Raw genomic sequence first — 21,676 nt, forward strand, 5'->3', positions numbered from 1 at the left:
GAGGATGTGGAGAAAGCTAGTGTACTCAATGCTTTTTTTGCCTCTGTCTTCACAGACAAGGTCAGCTCCCAGACAGCTGCACTCTGCAGCACGGTATGGGGAGGAGGTGACCAGCTCTCTGTGGAGAAAGAAGTAGTTCGGGACTATTTAGGAAAGCTGGACGAGCACAAGTCCATGGGGCCGGATGCGCTGCATCCAAGGGTGCTAAAGGAGTTGGCCGATGAGATTGCAGAGCCATTGGCCATTATCTTTGAAAAATCATGGCGATCGGGGGAGGTCCTGGATGACTGGAAAAAAGCTAATGTAGTGCCCATCTTTAAAAAAGGGAAGAAGGAAGATCCAGGGAATTACAGGCCAGTCAGTCTCACCTCAGTCCCTGGAAAAATCATGGAACAGGTCCTCAAGGAATCAATCCTGAACCACTTAAAGGAGGGGAAAGTGATCAGGAACAGTCAGCATGGATTCACCAAGGGCAAGTCATGCCTGACTAACCTAATTGCCTTCTATGATGAGATAACCGGCTCTGTGGATGAGGGGAAAGCAGTGGATGTGCTATTTCTGGACTTTAGCAAAGCTTTTGATACAGTCTCCCACAGTATTCTTGCCAGCAAGTTAAAGAAGTCTGGGCTGGATGAATGGACGGTAAGGTGGATAGAAAACTGGCTAGATGGTCGGGCTCAACGGGTAGTGATCAATGGTTCCATGTCTAGTTGGCAGCCGGTATCAAGTGGAGTGCCCCAAGGGTCGGTGCTGGGGCCGGTTTTATTCAATATCTTCATTAACGATCTGGAGGATGGTGTGGACTGCACCCTTAGCAAGTTTGCAGATGACACTAAACTGGGAGGAGTGGTTGATACGCTGGAGGGTAGGGCTAGGATACAGAGGGACCTAGACAAATTAGAGGTTTGGGCCAAAAGAAATATGATGAGGTTCAACAAGGACAAGTGCAGAGTCCTGCACTTAGGACGGAAGAATCCCATGCACTGTTACAGACTAGGGACCGAATGGCTGGGCAGCAGTTCTGCAGAAAAGGACCTAGGGGTTACGGTGGACGAAAAGCTGAATATGAGTCAACAGTGTGCCCTTGTTGCCAAGAAGGCTAATGGCATTTTGGCTTGTATAAGTAGGGGCATTTCCAGCAGATCGAGGGATGTGATCATTCCCCTCTACTCAGCACTGGTGAGGCCTCATTTGGAGTACTGTGTCCAGTTTTGGGCCCCACACTACAAGAAGGATGTGGATAAATTGGAGAGTGTCCAGCGGAGGGCAACAAAAATGATTAGGGGGCTGGAGCACATGACTTATGAGGAGAGCCTGAGGGAACTGGGATTGTTTAGTCTGCAGAAGAGAAGAATAAGGGGGGATTTGATAACTGCTTTCAACTACGTGAAAGGGGGTTCCAAAGAGGATGGATCTAGACTGTTCTCAGTGGTAGAAGATGACAGAACAAGGAGTAATGGTCTCAAGTTGCAGAGGGGGAGGTTTAGGTTGGACATTAGGAAAAACGTTTTCACTAGTAGGGTGGTGAAGAACTGGAATGGGTTACCTAGGGAGGTAGTGGAATCTCCTTCCTTAGAGGTTTTTAAGGTCAGGCTTGACAAAGCCCTGGCTAGGATGATTTAGTTGGGTTTGGTCCTGCTTTGAGCAGGCGGTTGGACTAGATGACCTCCTGAGGTCCCTTCCAACCCTGAGATTCTATGATTCTATGAATGGCACTCGGTGCTAGGAGGAACTGGGTGCTGGCAGCGCACTGCGCATGGAGGAAGAGGTGCTCAGTGAGACCTGTCATGAGGCTCAGAAGCCGGGTGAAGGGCAGACTGCATCAGGAGGGCCCTGAGACGAATATCTTACTCTTTTTGGGTTCGGGGCCAAAAGTTCTTACAGATCTGGTACTGATCCTTAACGTGTGATTCCCCCAAGCACTTAAGATGGCTGCTATGGGGGTCACTAACAGGCATAGGCCTGTTGCAATCTGAGCAGGGCTTAAACCCGGGAGATCGGGGCATGCCCCACCTGAGGCAAAGTCCCCACTGGGACCCTAACTAACTACACTTAACAACAACTTAACTAACACTAAACACAAACTATTTACAAAAGGCCCTAAGGCATGAAAAAAACACTAGCACTTGCTAAGCAAGGAAGGCCCTCCGACTAACCACCACTGGCGTTAAGGAACTGAGAGGGCGTAGCGCCGACAGCCCCTGATATACTGCTGCATGAGTGCGGCACTCCAGAGAGCGCCACAGCTAACCCTACAGATACCACTAAGGCAAAAATCTCCGATGACTGCACAGATGGGCGCGTACACACCTAGAATGGAATTGACATGAGCAATCACTCGAAGAAGCACTACGAACTAACTGAAGTAAGAAAGGGCACTGCTGATCACTCCAACTCAAGCTAAACGTGGTAGAAAAGGAACTGGGGGATGGTTAGCTGTGTACTGCTATGTAACCACTCAGAGCAGCGCGTGCATGGCTCAACCGGGTACTGCTACCACAAATCTCTGATTACAATCACAGGGCGTCAAGACACCTTAAGTAGAGCACCTGAAGGGACACTCCTCGAAGAAGAATCTCTCCTTCTCTGTAACTCTCTGCATTTGTGCACATAACTGTTTTGTGTACTAGTACCCACTTGTGCATTAGATAGTAAGATTTTTGGAGCAAGGATTTTGTTTTGATTCTCCATTCTCTGCTGATCTAGCTCTTTATGGCACTGTGCATTAAACATTATATGAAATCTATTTTAGAATTTTGGCATTCAGATTTTGATTACACTTTTTAATATAACTCATTATGCTTCTTCTCCTAATCCTTCATATTTTACTGTTATCCCCTTTCTGATTTTAATGTGCATTCCTACTTGCCTTTGATTGTTTCCCCTCATGCCCCTTTTCTGTCCTTTCCATGAGTAATGGTCTCTCCCTCCTTCCTCAAGTTTTCTCTTCCTCATTCCCATGATTGCTTCATCCCTTCCAATCCTCCTTAACTTCTAGATTCTCCCCATCAATTTCCTCCATCTCTCTCTCCTCTCGTCCCCCTCAGGTTTCCCCAACAATACCTTGGTCATCCATCAACACGCATCCTCTCCCCCAAGCATTTCTCAACCATGGAATGGAACTCAGCAGCTCCAGCCATTTATGGGCCAGTCCCTTTGTAGGGCTTAGGGGATTTCTCTCCCCTAACTGGATGGTGAACAAGACAATAAAGCTGCATGGATCTTTGTTGCATTCTCAGAGCAGGGGAAGGAGCCGTGGATGTCAGGAGCTCTTGTTTCCAAACAGAGACTTCCCAACCCAAAGCAGTGCAGAGCTGGGCTTTGGCCTCCATCTACAGGTGCAGTGAGAGGCAGGTCCAGGTAAACCACGGGTTGGGTGCTAGGTGCTCATGACAGGCACTCAGAATAGGGAATGGTAGCTAGCAAGGGGAACACTTTCATTCTCTAGTCCAAGACATTATGCTGCATATGCTGTGATTAGCAGGAGGAGGACAGAGGGCGCAGAATATATACACCGGTCAGAGGGAGCAGGCCAGCCCTGGGGCACATGTTTGAGACCAATGCATGAGAACATCCCGCAATACAAATTCTTAGGTGCCCAGCAGCCCAGTCCAGGCTCTGTTTCAGCAGTATACACAATGATGCGTCCCTTGTTTTTGCTTCCACAGAAATGGAATTTAACAGAATACAAGCCTGGAGAACAAAGACTCAAAATAATATATACACTGCACAGTGTATACATATACACAGACTTCATATGAACGCCTCACCATCACCAAAGCAACTAGTGTGAAAAGGATGGGAGTGTGCTCAAGAGTGACACAAAGTTTGGCACTGCCACTACATAGTTTCCATACAGCAGTTGATAGTTATGATTAATTCTGCACCTAATTGTATTTTTCCAGTTACAACCCAGCAACATACATCTCTCTCCCCCACCTCACCTGCATCTTCAGAGAAGGGGCTGAGCTGCGTGTAGCCACAATGATTCCTCTTGTCTTTACTGAAGATGCTGTCTATGTTCAGTGACTCCCTTTTGGGTCTCCAGGTCGGACGGTACTTGCTAGATGAACTGGATTTGGATTCACTGCTGGTACTCTCCATTTCCCAGTCGTGAGAATGCACAGGCAAGTTCCTGGGGCGCCGTATCTTTGACTGACCCACTACATTCCCTCCACAAGGAGAGCCTTGGTTGGTCTGGGCTGGTCGGTTGTGGATTATATTGCTGACTGTCTCTTTAAACTCTCTAAGTCTGCTGGTGCTGCTGGATGGCTTAGGGGCAGTTCTGGGGGCTTGTTTCTCCTTCAATGTTTCTCCTGAAGTATACAAAGGAGAAGGCAAGAGGAACAAAAATAACTTCATTTTAAACTGGTAGCACTATTCACAACATCTTTCTGAAGCCGTAAAGGGAAATCAGCAAAGGCAAGACAGGCCAAAACACAGAGACTGGGAGACACAAAGCAAGGGAGGTGCACATACACACAAAGAATCACAAAAACACAGACAGAGTGATGAAGTAATTAAAACAATGACCCTTGCCTTCACTGTGGTATCCTGATGACTGTATCTCATCCCCTTTTCGCCGAGACCGGCTAGAACTCCTCTTGCGGTCAGTCAGTGAGCTCTTTTTGGAAATATGCTTCTGATTACATTCACTGTCAGTCAAGTGTCCTGAAAGAATAAGAGAACACAGTTAGATGGCAAGAGTCTTTGGATTGGTTGTTCAACATTCTAAGAATAGTAGACTCTTCTCACTCTTCCTGAACTGCACAGACACTCCAATGCTAACTGGCAGTTTCTAGTAAGCAAAGTCATTTGCTTTAAATAATTTGTATCTAAAAGTTTTTAAAAATAGTCACAAAAGAACAACAAAGCAACTCTAGAGACTGTTAAATGAGAGAGATCATCCACAGAGATGGGAAGCAGTTGATTGTGCCTTGCCTCATAATGCTCCAGGGACACCATTATCTTGCAATACCAACACTCCAGCAGCTCTCGCACTCAAACACACACAGCTCTTAAACAAACATGGCTAGTTTGATTTTCTTCTCCTCACAAATTCTCTTTTGCGCACTACACACAAATCTTTTCTTTGGATCAACTGAGTTAGAAAATATTTGTTCACAATTTAGCACAGATTTTCCCTAAGGATTTGCCCTTTGGTCTGAGGATGAGGCACTCTTACCAATTTATTACCAAGCTAATGAGCACAATAATTTTTCTAATTAAGTTTGAAATCCTTTGATGTGAGATTACCAATAAGAGTTACAAGTGTGTAAGCACTCAGCTTTGTGGTCCCTACAAGTCTAAGACCCCAAATCTGTAAACACATGCATTTGTGTGACTTTACTCACATGAGCAGTCCCATTCCAAATCAGGACTGCTCCCAAGCAGAGGGTCAGGAAAAAGATGGAGTTTGGGAAGGAGATCCAAAGGCTTTCCAGCCTTTCCACCATCAACTTCAATCTGGCATAGGTGTAGTGAATGAAAACTCCAATTCCCTGACAACTGTTTGACGGCCTTTGTGGGAGGAGCTGATGGTCCCAATCCAATTCCTCTCCAGAGAACCCGTGTCGCAGAACTTGCCATTACAATTAGCTTTTTTAATTCATCTTTTCAAATAAATAATATCAAAATTCAAAAAATATATTAAAGCAAAAGGAGAATTTGCTTTTCAGGTAGAGGTGCTACATCAACAAATAAAGATGTGACAGTGTGCATGCAAGGGCAACCCACCCAAACGGAGGCTAATGATATTGAAACATCCTGTGTTTCAATTTATCTGTGAAGCCAAGGAAGAGTGTGATTTTGTAGTAGGTACTCTTTAGAAAGAGGCAATATATATGGAAGTGGGGAAAATAAGGAAAGAATAAGAGAGGCGAAGATTGGGGGGAATGGTAGGTAAATTAGGGTTTAAGTGCCTGAGCAGGAAAGATGCCATGAAGTGGGTTTGGGGGGAACTCATTCTTTCACAACATGAGCTTTGGATGACAGCAGGCACATAATGCTATTCTGTCAGTCTGTAAGGATATAAGATATCTTGTAGCAGTTACCATGGTGATAAAAGGAGCCCATATTGCATTCAGAGTGCACAATTTCTTTAGCTAGCTTTAAAAAAAAAAGTTCTTCCATTCTGATAGCAATGGTAGGTTAGGGCATTTCCAATGTTGTCACAGCAGCTATTTAAAGAGTACCACTGCTGCTAGAGTTGGGGCTCTTAGACATGGTACGAATATTTAATATTTATCTAGTCCTAAAATGCACAATTAGCCACTGTGGACTGGGAGGTTGACAGCTTTACCAATACTCTCCTATATTTCCATCCATAAACTGGACAAGGTCACCGTATGGACAGTATGTGCCACAGTCACAGCAGAGGCACCAAGTACTAAATGAGCATGGATCCTGAATTACCTTGTCCCCATAACCGTGGTCCTTCCAGACCAGGGACAAAGTCTACTAGTGAGGCAGCATGGGAAAAGTTTGCAGTATCTGTGTGCATGCTGTACCTGGGCTGTGAATTTTAATCTCCACAGCTGTCAATCTAGCACCTTTCATTAATTTTGCTGAATTCACTAAATTAACAAAACAGGATTTCTCCTAAGTACTCAACGAACACATGCAAAATCTGCCCCTTGAAGAGTATTTTTACATACTAGATGCCTCACATTCAAGCAATCGTATGGATTAATAGGCAAACAGTGATGTAAATGGAAAGTATCTTTATAGCCCAAAGGCTGGGAGCATGGGGTTAGAGAAGGGAATGAAACCAAATCACTTGAAACAGATCCCAATGTGATCTTAGGAGTTTGAGCAGAGAAGTTAGAATTTACGCATTATTTAGCTTGACAGCATTGGCTGCCAGAAGTGGCAGAGGGCTAGCTCAACCATTCAGTGAGCCCCACCCATCCCCATCCTGACGTACCCAGGTATTTGAGGGCACATGGCCCCAGTGGTCTTCCTTCCCAGGAGGGCGATGTGGGATGGGGTCCACAGAACTCTGGGTGGAGAAGTGGGGGAAGTGGCCATTAATGAAGAATCCAGCTTTCTCACAGACTGATTCTGCAGTTGACAGGAGCGATGGGATGGCTCCTTTACAGCCCCAGGAGTCAGCATTTGATGGCTGAGCTGTTGCATGAGGCTGGGAGATTAATTTTTTGGGGGAAGACTTGAGTAGGGAGGAAGGAGGACGGAGAAGACAAAGGGGGATGACCAAGTAGGGATTAGCTAATAGGCAGGGACTGAATATAGCTGAAAACTAGATCAAGAGAGAGGAGGCAGGTTTGAATTAGGCAGTAAGTGAGGGGTAAGAGCTGGAGGAAAAACATGGGATAGAATTAGCAGGAGAAGAAATAAAAGGAGAAAGTCACTACACAAATCATGAAACCAATAATATAAATGTTGAATTTCATCTGCTCATGTATTTTCGTTCCCTCTCCCACCCCTCACCTCTTCTGTCTACTTTGACGTTAAGTGTTGCAGGGCAGGACCTCTCTAATTACATCTGTGTCATTTTGGTATATAAATAATATCTCAGCATCTTAGGTTAACTAGGCTTCTTGTTGCTCTGAAGATCAATATAAGTTTTGGTCTCTCATCATTATCAAATTTTGCCCTACATTTCCCCTTCTGTCTGTCTCTCTCTCATCTAGGACTACTGCAGCAGCCTTATCTGCCAAACATTTAACCTGGAAATACAAAACATATCAACCATCCAGAGCCAAAGGCTTGGTGTGCCAGTTACTGAATGCATGGTGAGGAATCAAAGAGCACCGAAGAACACCTGTTTGAAATCTACTCTTTCACAAAGTCCAGTTCTTCATTGTGAGAAATACCTTCCCCAGCTCTGGTCTGAACTGTAAGTACAGATTTGAACCACAGATGGGTACATGTATACTGTTACAAACAGGAGGGCAAGAACTTGTAAATAGTATCAAAACGTGCTGCTTGGAGAAATTTTGGTGTAACAAGGAGCTGTTCATTTAACAAGTATGCCCCCTTTGTGAAACCTATTGGGTTTGGTGCACACAAAATTAGTTCAATTTACAGATATACTATTAACAGGTCTCCCTTTTGGTATATGGAAAGTCCCGCTCTTTTAACTAGTGTAGTCCTTTATTAGAAATTAATGTCAAAGCTCTGTACTGCATTCAGGAACAGACTGGCCAGGTCACAGGCTGGATGCTTTGTGACAAGCACAGGCCACAGCTGACAGGGTAGCTCTACATGAGACCTCCATCCTATCTCCTATTAGATTCTCCCACAAGACCCCTCACACAGCTTCCTCCATAGTACAGATTCTCTTCTCACTCCAGATCCCCACAAACTTGCCTCCACAGTACAGGCAGACAGCTATCCTCTGACCTCTCTCCTCTCCCAGATACCCATCCTCACTGCTGTCCACTTTAAGCAGCAACTCCCTCATAACCACATACAGGTCCCAATAGTGTGGGCTCCCTTCCCATATAGCCTCATGTACTTGAATACAGGGACTTGCACATGCCAGCCACTGACAACGTTTTGAAATAGTGCTTTGTACAGCTGCACCATGCTATAGATTCTGGGCCATAATGCACCAGATGCCAGCACTTCAAAGAGCACCCCTATGCCAATATGCCCTGGTCTGTATTTAAACAGATATTGTTTGACTGAGCTCTACTGTAATCTCCAGTTTCACAATGGCTACATGAGCACAAAGGTGTCTGCTACCTGTGTCCCTGCTGCTTTGCGAAGCTGTGTCATTCTCCACATTGTAGATGACTGTCCCCTGCGAGTCAGAAGAGAAGTGACTGACCACAGACTCATGGTGTGAGTGTTTATAGGGATAGCTGTCTGTAGAGGAGTCTGTCCTGGTGTCACTCGAGATGGAAGGCTCCCTCCCTAATGAAGGAAGTAATGGCAAATGTCAGCCTCTATTTGGGATATACAAATCAGGAGCGATTATGACAGAAAACAGAAACAGAATGGAGGAAACTAAACAGAAACAAAGAAACAGGTTTAGGAGCAAAGGGATATAGAGAATCACCTACACAATATTCACAGATTCAAAGATGATAGAATTGACTGGGTGGAGACTCATGTCATCTAGTCTGACCCCTTTTCATCTAGGGGAGAGGTCAAAAATATACTTTCCATAAATATGACTATGATGAACACTTTACCAATCTCCACGTGAACTGTCAACAAATTGGTTAATTTCAAGATGATTTAGTTCTTTATTAACTAACAAGCCTATTAGCATAATTAAACTGTGGAACTGATTGCCACAGGATTGCACTGAGTCAAAAAACTAAGTAAGATTCTAAAAGAGAATTGGAGATTTATATGGATAACAAGAATATCCAGAATTATAATAGTGCTAAGAACTTTCAAAGAGCTATTTAATTTCATGCTTTAGGGTTTAAACTAATCTAACTATTAGGGAATAGGACACATCTGCCTAATGCAAAGTATCTTGCACCTTTCCTCTTAAGCATTGGGTGCTGGCTGCTGTTGGAGACAGGTTCCTGCACTAGATGGACCACAAGTTTGGCATTTCTCGTGTCCCTAAGCCCTTTAAAATATATATACAGATTTCTCTTTCTGTCCTTTTTTCCTCAGCCGGCAGGAAAAATAACTTTGAATAGTTTACAGGGTGTTGTGTATGTACAACATACCCACCCACACATACCTGTGTACGTGATGAAATTAAAGAAACACAAAACTGAACACATGAGCTCTCTAGTTATGTAAGCATTTAGTTCCATGGCCACTTTGATTTCTTCTGGGAGCAAATCCAATAGTCTACGTCAAATTTCTGTGAAAGTTGTCTTCTGGACTCTCAAGCCTCCCCCTACTGGTTAAAAGTGTCATTATTCCTCTGCAATGTGGTGGGAGATCATGGTCATGAAAGGAAAGATGATCTTGGGTAGCTAGAGACCAATCCCGTCGAATGCTTTGAGTATCAGGGCATGGACTTGGTATATTCAACAGAGAGCAAAGCTTCACAGGGAGGCATTCACAGTGAGCTTTATGACTATGCACAGAGAGATTTGTAACATTTTGTACCAGCTGAAGCTTTCTCCAAAGAGCATGGCTTCAGTCCTAGATATGATGAGATACAATGATTAGCATGAAGATCTGCTTCTGAGAGGATAGGGTGCAATATTATGGTCAGTCACAGATGGGCAGATTGATTTAATCAGAGGGAAGAAAAATTTGTTTTTAACTAATGTTGTAGAGGAGACAAGTTCTTTGAAGCAGTCCTCTCTTTCTACTAGCACCATATCAGTTTGTCTGGGTTCAGCTTTAGACAGTACTCTTTGTACTTATTTCAGGTAGGCATTGATAAAGCTGGGAGATATATTAATGTTTGACATAAAGGAGTTGCAGAGCTAGATGTCATCTACATTCTGCTGGCACCTCAACCCGTATTGTCTCACCAGCCCTCTCAACAGCTTCATATAGATATTGAATAATGTAAAGAAGAGGACCAAGCCTTGTGGGACTCAGCAGTGAGGATTTTGGAAATGGAAGAATAGGTTGTTCGTAATGACCGTCTGCATTTAGTTTGAAAGAAAACACCTGAACCATTTTAGGATGTTTCTATTCAGCTCTGAAGCTTCTTGGAAGCAAGTCAGGATACAATAGGATCAGATGCTGAAGAGAGATCCAACAGAATGAATATGGATGTACTTCCCTTGGAGGTCAACCAGAACTACAAGAACAGTCTTTGTAGCATGTCCTGGCCTGAAACTTGCCAGAGATACTAGCACCTAACAGCTGGCATTGGAGACTCTTTTTTGCAAGGTTCTCAATTAGCTTGCTTAGAACTCAGAGACAAGACATTAAGGGCTTGTCTACACTGAAACTTTACAACGCTGCAGTTTTTTCACTCAGGGGTGTGAAAAAACACCTCCAGACTGCTGCAAGTTTCAACCCTGTAAAGTGCCAGTGTAGACAGTGCACCAGCACTGGACGCTATTCCCCTTGTGGAGGTGGGTTTTTTATAGCACTGGAAGAGCTCTACACAGACACGTTAAAGCGCTGCTGCAGCAGTGCTTTAATGTTGCTAGTGAAGACATGCCCTAAGTGGTTATGTACAAAATCTATTGTTGAGTGATGGTTTCATTAGTATTGATTGAAATGTTACTAATTTTAGGGTGCATGATAGATTCCCCTCATTATATGATGTAATGACAATCTGTTAGTAGAGGCCTCAGATGCTCCCTACATCTTCACCAGCCAAAAAGCACAAGGACCAGAATCACAGGTGGTGACCATGACTGCCATAACTGCTTTTAAAACTAAGGGTTTATCTACACAAATAATTAGACACCGCAAGCTGGGTTGTGAATATACCCCACACTAGCAGGCCGTGGTCTAACTGTCCATATGTATCTGCTGACATGTATTAACAGTTCATTAGAGCGCTTTGATCTAGTCTCTCTCTCATAGTGCATTAACAAACTGTTAATGCACATCAGCAGGATGCACAGTTACACTGCAGCAGGCTAGCGCAGGATAGATTCACACCCAGCTTGCCATGGTCTAATTGTTGTGTAGACAAGCCCAAATCGTGTGAATGGGTAGAATTCCTGGAAGGAAGATGCTATTTTTCTGGTCCTGCGCTCAGACTGCTGTTCTTGGCAACCTATGAAGCCCTCCCAAACGCAGGTCAGCTTCTCTGTGAATATCCAAGAATAGAATCAGCCTTTCTTGCAATACTACCACCACCACAATCTCTCTTTTTGATTGCTTTTAAAATGTGCTTCTCAAAATGCCTATACTACTTCTTCTTTACAGGAAGCCTCATCTCACTTCAGTCTGTTCAGTGTCCTAATTTATCCAGGTAATTAATAAATTAGCCTTCTCTTCATGATCATTATTTCAAACATTGAGCAGACTCAGAACTCATTTCCGAAGGCATCTTACTTGACCACATCCTTCCAATCCAATGGAACACCACCGACAGTGCCGTGTTTTCTCTCCCTAATCCATTAGTGTATCATATCAATACTATATTGCTGGATAATAAAGGATATTTAAGAGACAGTATTGGATTGGATGCCTCATTTAAACCCCAAGAGATTCATGTTGACAGTCACTCTCTTTATGCATTCTATATGTTGTGTCAAAAGGATTGATCACCTTCTCTTATGTTTTGTGCATCTCTGCTCCTATTTCTTTCCTGTTAAAAGAAATAGGAGCAGGATAATTTTATGAATTCAATCACTAGATAAATCTTATACTGTTCCTCTCTACACAAAGATCCTTCCATATTCTTGTGTCAGCATTTTCTCCTAAATATACTTAGAAAAGACAAATTTTCAGACATTTAAAATGATAGAAACCTTGAATGTTTTATGATTAGGTGAGTTTTTTGTAATCATTTGGATAGAAGACTGTCTTTATATATTTAAAAAGTAAAATTACATGCTCATCCTCTGGTTTAGCAATAACATTTTGTCTCCTGAAATTCTGGCTGTCACAATCTGGGAATACTCCAAAGACAGTGAATTCTGCCCTGGATAGAGTAAAAGAGGATGGCTCATCACATTACTTAACGGAAACCTTCCCCAGATGATGTCTGGTCTTAAAGAGAAGTCCTGAAAACAAGTCTTTCAGGCAGGATGTACTTGTAATTTATGGAGCTGCAGTTTGGAAGGGAAGGTTTAAGAGTTAAATACTGAGGATCCTTCTCAGGACTCAGGTCAGCTTTGATCAGTGACAGAGACATGGCTAGCAAAATATCACCCAAAATGAAGCAATATTTTTCTAACAGTTCAGCTGCAATGGAAATGGGCATAAAGTGCACAGTTCAATCTGTTTACCTGAGTCCTCGCTATCATAGCAAGTCCTGCTATACTGCTGTAAATCCACCTGAGAGGACAAGTCTTGCATTGACACTGGAGTTCCTCTTGGATCTGCATAAAGCAGCAGCAAAGGCTGATAATGACCCTTGATGCACTTGGTCACAACATCTTTCCACTTTGGACCAATCTGAATTAAAAAAACAACAAGAACAGGAACACTGCTCAGCTTTTCTTTTTTACTTCTCTCGGGCAAACCAAGAGACTGGTTCTTAACCTCTTCATATGCTGCACTGTACAATCAAGTAACACTCCCTGAACACCTTCCCACCCCCACCAGCCAAGATTCTTTATGCCCAAGGTGCTAAGGGACAAGTGATAAGTGATCACAATAAAGCTGCACTAATTCTTCCCAGAGCCCCACTCTACATTCACATGCTGAAGCATTTCATGCTTGTTATAAACTCTGAAATGTTACTGAAAGTAAATATGTTAATTAAAATTGACATTTCCATGCCTTTTTCTGACAGCCACCATACTGCAGAAAAGGGACATAATTTGTGACACCAGCTGGATGGGAGCCCAGTGTCAGCAGAGACCGGAAACAGTTTACGCCTTGTTTTGATAATCGAGATATTTACTGTTTTATAGTTAAATGAAATTGATGTTTGCTAGAATATAGGCTTAAACTAATATTCTTTCCCATTCAGAGTTTACTCATGCTAAGAAAAAAGTTTTTACCACATGAAATTTCCCAACACTTCACTGACCAAAATCAGGGCACATTTTTAATGTTATAGCTTTGGTACCAATGATTATCAATTAATCTATCATAATTTACAAAATGCATTAAGTAAAAAAAAATCAAACACGCAAACCACAGATTTCCAGCACTGGGATTAATTGAGATCACAGCTAACATTTGGTGAAGATTTATCCAGCATGCAAGGGGTTACACACCTTGCTGTATAATCATTTCTTCTTCTGAAAGGTCAGCATGACTGTATTTTCTGTTTTGGTGAGCTGGACTTTAATTCTTGCAGCCAGTATTCATTTGAAAACATTTCCCTGTGTTTTAGTACAGGTTTGCAGAGATGCACATAACATCTACTCCAAGAGGTCTGCTCCTTACACAGGTATTATGTTACAGCATCGTATTATCCTTAGCAGGGTTTTACTGCAGAGGAACGTGACCAAGAACAAGTGGAAGGCTTATAGCTCTCTCTTAGAGACTGTGCTTGGTGAGATTACAGAAGAAAGCTTTCCTTTGTTACTTTTGTGCCTTTGTGACAAGGGGAAACAGAAGGGGAGGGGCATGAGATGAAGCCCAACGAACTAATGAGATGTAGTAATCATGTGCCAAGATCCCAGTGCTGATGGCTCTGGTGCCAAGCATTTCATCCTAGGCACAGGGGAAAAAAAGGCACTGGTAAGAGAGGGAAGAATGCACCTTAGGAAACAGCTACTAGAGCAGCGTGGCATCCAGATATTTCTACTGTGAACCTGAGGAGAAGGGACTCAATAGCAACACTATTTGTTGGGTGGGGGGAGGAGTGTGAGAAATACATCCAACTGCACAGGTGAATTGTAGGATTCCAGCCAACAGCATAAAGGCAAGACTGGCAGGCAATTAAACAGAACCAAAGAGAAGGCCTCTGGGCCTTCTGGTACCACTGAACAGTTGTCAGTTTACCTGGTACTGGTTGCCATGCAGGTCTCTGCTGTACAGAAGTCCACAGCTGTTTCAACTTTTGCCATCAGCAGTGCAGGCACCAAGAAATCAAAGAAAGGTCAATGGGAATTAAATAACAGTCTGAGGTGACACCACGAAAATCGGAAATAATGTAGATCAGGGGGACCCGCCCATCACATAACTAGAAGGCATCTTTGAATGGAGAAGAAATAGGATTCTGAACACTTTCATTTTTCTCTTCTTCCCTTTCCCCTTCCGGGTCCCTCAGACTCTTCACCCTCTCTCCTCTCTTAGGTCTTATTTTTATTTCTTTACGATTCTCCCATTTTAAGTTGGTTATCCTCTGTTGCAGAATCAGGTCTTCTGGAGAAAGCATCTCCTCCATCGGACTTACAGAAAGCATTAGTTCGTTCAGAGAAACCTTTAGGAGCAGTGGAGTTAAGTAGGACCTCAGGTGTGAGAACACACACAAAGTTTCTGGAAATCTTTGGAAAGCAGTATGGATCTACACCCTCACCAATACCCAAACAGTTCTTAGAATTTACAAAAATAATCTCCAATTTCCTTACCTCTTTGACATGGGCATCATCAAAGTACATCCACTTGCGGATCTTCGTTTGGAAGAAGAAGGTGGAGTAATGTTTTCCATAGTAACAGATCATTCCCACCAAATACAGCTCTGACTGTTTTGCTCTGTCATCAGTTACTCTGAAAAAGAGCTTCAAGGGGTGTGGAAAAGGAGAGAAGAAAAATTATATAATAAAATACTGTGTTTCATTTGACGAGCTAAAAATGCTTTACAGAGTTGCGTTAAGTGTTATATGCTATTTTTTCAGACGGAGAAACTAAGGCACAGAAGGGTTAAGTGATCGGTCCACGGTCATACAACAAGTCATTGGCAGAGGTAGGAACAGAATCCAGGTTGCCTGACACTCAGCCCACAATTGCCTTGTAAGGAAGGCATTTATATCAATGATGTAATCCCCTGTTAGATTTTAAAGTGTATTTCTGCTCTGAAAATTAATAAAAATGGCACTTTCTTTCTCAACAAGAAGCCTACTCTCTGTATATTTTCTGTTATATCTTGTGGCTCTACTGAGTGACTTTTAAAAAGCTACTCTTTACCTCTCTCTCTGCCCTGCACAGCCAACACCGTGCAGTGGTATGGAAGAAGGAGCTGAAGTCTGTTCTGGCTCTAGCAAGGACAAATTTAAGTCAGTGGCCTTGTGAAGGTGTAACTGAGGGCAGTAGTGGGCCTCCAGAGTCTATCAGTGGTGGAGGCTTTCAGATCCCAAGTTGATCTGCAGGCCAGGCAGTCAGAAAAATCATGTGTTGACTTTTAAAATTGACCAAACTTCATTTAGAAATCACTGACACACAAAAAAGCTCTTTTGGAGTCACTTTTCAGTGTATTACTGCTTTACATTTTAAGGGCCAAATTCTGTTCTCAAGTGATGCATCTGCAACTTAGTGCAGATTCATGCCAAATAGTTTAATTCGTTTCTCAGTGTTAAGTGAGTCACTAGTGCTAATTCCTATTATGAGTCACACCAACCATTTAGACCTCAAATTCAAGTTATTTTAAAAGTGCTGAAGTCTCAGAGGAACTGACCTCCAGAGCCTAATTACAATATAATATAACCATATTCAGTCACTGAGAAATTTAAGATACTACAACAGCCAGTACCTCCCAGTCTCTTGTGTTATCTCTAAAATAACTCCAGAGCTGTGACCAAATCCTTGGATGGGGTTACTTAGGAACAAGTTTTAAAAAAAAAAAAACATAACACACTTTGGTTCCATTACAAACACGGACAGGAATAACTATTGTTCAAATGGAAAAACCTCCACAAATATTGGTAGGGAAATAGACAGCTATTTTCAAAAGTGATTGGCCCAAATTAAAATCAGAAAATCCCCCTGAACATGGGAAAAATTTGGATTCAGATCTAAAATTGGCACTTTGAGGCCATTTCCAATTTTCAAGCACCTACAGTGACATTAAGAATATAAAATTATTAGAATTAACATTTTAAAATATACAATTGATTAAGAACTAAGAATATACAATTAAAAATTTTGTACAAGTGTGCTTGTCAGTGTTCTTTTAAATCTGATCCCAACAGTTGCAACTACCCACTAGTGCCAGGGAAGTAAAATTATTAGGTAAAGGACACACCACCTATCAGAGTAGTGGGACCATTTCCCTCCTCTTTTCTATTCCTCTCAGTACTATGTAGCAGATCTTGTTCAAAGAGCAGAGTACTCACAAAGGGGAGTTACCTAAACTATGGGAGTAAGGAAGAGCAAGGAGATAAATTGTCGATCTGATGCCAACAGTTTCTCACAAGCTTAGTGGAGCATTCACAGAGGGCCCTTGGGTTGTAGGATTGGGATGGTCAGGGGCAAAGGTGGCTGCATGTCATGTTTATGCTTCCATGATCCCAGAATCAGAGGTGAACCTGCATCCTGAATGCATACAAGTGAACAGCACAGACATGTCTTGGGAAAAGGGGATTTTGAGAGATTGCTAAATGTGCAGTAGACTCACATCTCCAAGTTTGAGGCAGGTGCCCAGGCTGTGAATGACATCCTCAGCTAGATCCGAGTGGTCTGAATCCCACACCAGCCCAATGGTGATAATCTGGGGAGAGTTCATGAGCACACGACGTATACGGATCTTTTCCCCACAGTTACTCTGAAACAATACAAAAATCCGCATAGACATTTTTTTATAACTAAAACTGAATGGAATATACAACTTCACAGTTTACTGTATTACCACTGCAGTGTCTTTCCTCTTGCTTCAATATAGAAGGTGGCTGGAGTGCAGCAGATTCTACATGCTCAACATATGAAGATGGAGGAAGAGAACAGCAAACTCTATGTGATGACAGATGCCAAATTCTGCCTGGTATTCACATGTGAATACAGTCAATTCTTCCTCAGATGAAGGATAACGGTTAGAAGATATAATTGCCCCAAGGGAGGCATGTAAAATAGGGAGTATGGGTAAAATTGGAGGGTGCTCAAGACTCCAGTGGGAATTGGAAGCATGGCTCGCTTTTTATCACACATTATTGGTATCATTCTCTATTTTCTTTTCATCTGCACCTGTGGTTAAAAAGTATGTTTTGCACTGTTGAATCATGAAAGATTTTAGCAAAAATACTAGCTACCTGACTGCACTCCGTGTTCTCAGTTTATACAAATCCAGATCAAACTGGATTAATTAAGATTAGACAAATATCAGACAATACTCAGCAAGTACTTGGAATCATCCATAATGCCAGATAAAAAAGATTCATTTATTTTCTTATCACTTGATGCAAAGAAAGCCTTTTATAGAATAGAGGGGAACTTTCTCTTTCAAGTCCTGTCCCATATTGACATTGGCCCTCAGTTGCTTAAATGGATAACTGTTCTTAACCTGAGCCCAAAAGGAGCTGGGAGAGTTAATGTGGTTAAATTTGCTGTGTTTGAATTACACAGAGGGATTAGGCAGGGATCTCCATGGTTATTTTTATTTTTTGCACAGATCATGAAACCTTTTGCACAGGAGATACAGGAACAATGGACCTACCTATCACAGGAACAAAACTTGCAGCAACACATCAGAAAATAGCTTTATATGCAGATATTAGTTTTGTTTATACAAAAATTGTCAGTATTTCCCTAAAATTAGTTTCTATAGAAATGCATGACTTGGGAAAGCATCTGGATTTAAAGTAAATTATGCCAAATCTGAAGAGCTAGTTACAGATTTGCCAGATTCTGAAAAGTCGATCCTCCAGAAAGCATTTGGATATGAATGGGCAACAAATTCTATAAATACCTGGGAATTCAAAACTCAAACAACCCAGAAGAGCTCTGCAGTTTAAATGTTAAACCACTACTTTAGCATATGAAAAAAGATCTGGGATGCTGACAGAAGTATACAATTTCTTGGTTGGGAAGAGCTGCCACAGTCAAAATTAATGTTTTGCCAAGGATATCTTTCTGGTTTCAAAATCTTCCTGTGACCATCCATAACACCCTAGCAGGAAAACAGAAGAAGTTATCAGAATATTGCTCATGTGAGCCTCCCCCAAGCACTTAAGGCAGCTAGGGTGAGGGCCACTATTTGGTATAGCCTTGCTGCAAGAGTGGCACAGCTTGCAACCTGGAAAGCACAGCATACCTCTGGTATTGAGGCCGGTACCCAAACTGGGTGCTAGAATCCACCAAAACAACAAAAAAAACCCCAACTTTTTAATATTTACAAACTAACTATACTAACTATACATGGTATTATATACAGTTATTGAAAAAGACTTGAAGTAGGAAGGATAGGGAGATCCAACAGCCATCACAGGTGGTAGGAAGGAACTGCAGAGTATGGGGCAGCTCACCCCTTTATTCCTGCACGATGTATGCAAGACAGCAGAGGGCGCTGAAGCAGCCCTGATGGGTACTGCTAAGAGTAAAAGCTTTTGAATTGTGCACTGGAGCGCACAGACATCTGCAATCAGGGCCAGCTCCAGACCCCAGCGCGCCAAGCGCGCGCTTGGGGCAGCGTCCCGCGGTAGGGCGGCAGGCGGCTCCGGCGGACCTCCCGCAGGCACGCCTGCGGAAGGTCTGCTGCTCCCGCGGCTTCGGTGGAGCATCCGCAGGCGTGCCTGCGGGAGGTCCACCGAAGCCGCGCCCTCCGCAGGCACGTCTGCAGGAGGTCCATCGGAGCCACGGGACCGGCGACCGCCAGAGCGCCCCCCGCGGCGTGCCGCCCTGCTTGGGGCGGCGCAAATCCTAGAGCCGCCCCTGCCTGCAGTAGAATAGACATGCGCAATCACTCAATGAGAACATTTATTTAAGATTTTGTTTCAATAATTCCTCACACCAGACAGTTTAAAAAATAGAGAGAGATCGAATAGGGACAAATATTTGAGAAACTGTGAAAGAGGAGATTTTAGGCACATATTGTGGATATGTCCAGTCATTAGGGAGTACTGGGATGCAATCTGTAACCAAATATCATGAAGTGTTGGATATTTATTACCAAATGGCTCTTTGGTAATCCTTCTTGGGCTTCCTAGAAGCAATAGGCATACAAAAGAAAATAGAGAATTAATCTCTCATCTGCTAGTAGCTGCTCAGCTACTGATAGCTTTTCTATATAAAAAGAAAAATAGTCCAACCATAGAAGAATGGTTCAAAAAATATGGGAGGTTGTTACAGAAAAATTAATGCATCAGTTATGTACCCAGCAAAACAGACAGGACAAATATATTTGGTTACCTTTTATTCAGTACTCAGACAAGTATATTCACCTGCAAAATAAAACAGCACACTTGTCCAATTTTTTTAAAATATTAACATTTGATAGAGATACCTGGTGTGTTGAGTATGTGTAATCAGAGATTTCACTCAATCTAATAAAATCAATGCTCTGTAATATGGTAACACCCTGTTAAATAGAGATTTGATGACTATTTTCCTGTATAATGTTCTCTTCAAACATAAGCTCACTGTTGTAATCATTACCATTTTGTTTCTGATACTTATGTGGCAAGGATTTGTAAACCTATTAATACTTCCTAAATAAATAAATAGTAAAATAATTTTTTGTGCAAGTACACACACACACACACACACACACACACTAAAGGGTTGTGACCAGGAGCATTTTCAACATACTGGAAAAAAGTTTCCCATCCAAAATAAGAGATGATGACTGCAATTCCAACAAGTGATACAAAATTAAAAAGCTTTCTATTTAGCCTCGCCGGAGTCACTGTATCACCCTCATCACCCTCAATGTCACGTCACTTTAGGCTGCTTTGCAGAGATTCTTAGGACAAAAAACCCTTTTCATAAAAGGCTTCTCATTGCCAAGAGGCCCGTTTCATCACTGGATCTAATCACGCCTGACACTTTATTCAGGGAATGAAAGATCTTACAGGACTTCTTCCTCTCAACAGCAATTTACAAAGGTGGCTTGCTTTATAAGATTAATTCATCAGGATTCTCTTTGCAAGCTTCTCTACAGCATCTTTCAGTCCAACCAACTCAAGAGAGCATAGCTTGAGGTTTCCAAGTCATCTTTTTGGGGGTTAGTAATCAGGGGCGGCTCTACAAATCCCGCCGCCCCAAGCAGGGCGGCACGCCGCGGGGCGCGCTCTGGCGGTCGCCGGTCCCGCGGCTCAGGGGGACCTCTTGCAGACGTGCCTGCGGAGGTTCCACTGGTCCCGCGGCTCCGGTGGAGCATCCGCTGGCATGCATGCGGGAGGTCCACCCAAGCTGCGGGACCAGCGAACCCTCCGCAGTCATGCCTGCGGGAGGTCCACCGAAGCCGCGGTACCAGTGGACCCTCTGCAGTCATGACTGCGGAAGGTCCGCCGGAGCCGGCTGCCGCCCTGCCAGCAAAATGCCGCCCCAAGCGCGCGCTTGCCGCGCTGGGGTCTGGAGCCGGCCCTGTTAGTAATAAGTCAGTCAAAAGCAAGATAGTGGAGGTGAGGTGGGGGGAAAAGCCTTTTTCCAAACATTGAAATCTGGGATATTTACATCTTAGGGAGAGAGAAGGACACATATATTCAGATATTCTATTTTCCAAATGTCATTCAGGTGGCTGAAGTTAACTACAGGAATTTGTGTGGCCTCCCTCAGGGCAACTGAATTACCTTACCTGCAATTCTCTTCCTCTCTTCTCCCATCTGTTTGAAGTGCTACTGAGCTATACTGAAGGAGCTCAGCTAAATTCATAACTTTCTGATAGAGAGGAAGGAATGTTGAGTCCTGATACAGTGATTCCTCTCTTGCATTACAGGAGGTGCTACTTTTGACTAAGCAACCTCAGGATGGCTCCCCAGATCGTTAAATAAAGCCAAAAAGTAAGGTGAGGATAACAATGGAGAAAGGAGCAGCGATTAGCAAACAATTTAGTCAAACCAAAGAATTCACATCAGATCAATCAAAGGGCTCTTGTCTTCCACAAAGGCTATATTCTTACTAAATTATAACTTTTATATATTTACCTACTTTCATTCTCAAAGAGCCAAAGGATTTTTACTCCAACTTTCCAAAAAGGAGATATTCACCTTTGGCAGAGACTAAGCATGGAAAATTTCAGTCAGAAAGGTGAACATTACAGAAAGTTATAAGCAACTGCAAAGCAGAGGGTTAGAATGGAAATGCTGACACAGCCTTGGTTAGTGCG

General features: G+C 42.9%; 1 protein-coding gene across 7 annotated transcripts in view; it reads right to left on the reverse strand.

Annotated features, from left to right (window-relative positions):
• USP54 (ubiquitin specific peptidase 54) overlaps positions 1-21,676 on the reverse strand; it is a 279,929-nt gene that overhangs the window by 67,690 nt on the left and 190,563 nt on the right. For 6 of the 7 annotated variants that reach the window (XM_045025077.1, XM_045025075.1, XM_045025079.1 and 3 more), the window contains 6 exons: positions 17,036-17,182; positions 15,054-15,203; positions 12,813-12,981; positions 8,710-8,880; positions 4,540-4,671; positions 3,945-4,316 (listed from right to left, as the gene is read on the reverse strand). In XM_045025077.1, the coding sequence (XP_044881012.1) occupies positions 3,945-4,316; positions 4,540-4,671; positions 8,710-8,880; positions 12,813-12,981; positions 15,054-15,203; positions 17,036-17,182 (1,141 nt within the window). The remainder of the gene's footprint in view (positions 1-3,944; positions 4,317-4,539; positions 4,672-8,709; positions 8,881-12,812; positions 12,982-15,053; positions 15,204-17,035; positions 17,183-21,676) is intronic. The other variant, XM_045025080.1, reaches the window with a different exon arrangement.

Source organism: Mauremys mutica, chromosome 7 (assembly GCF_020497125.1).
Source record: "Mauremys mutica isolate MM-2020 ecotype Southern chromosome 7, ASM2049712v1, whole genome shotgun sequence".
NCBI classification, from domain to species: domain Eukaryota; kingdom Metazoa; phylum Chordata; order Testudines; family Geoemydidae; genus Mauremys; species Mauremys mutica.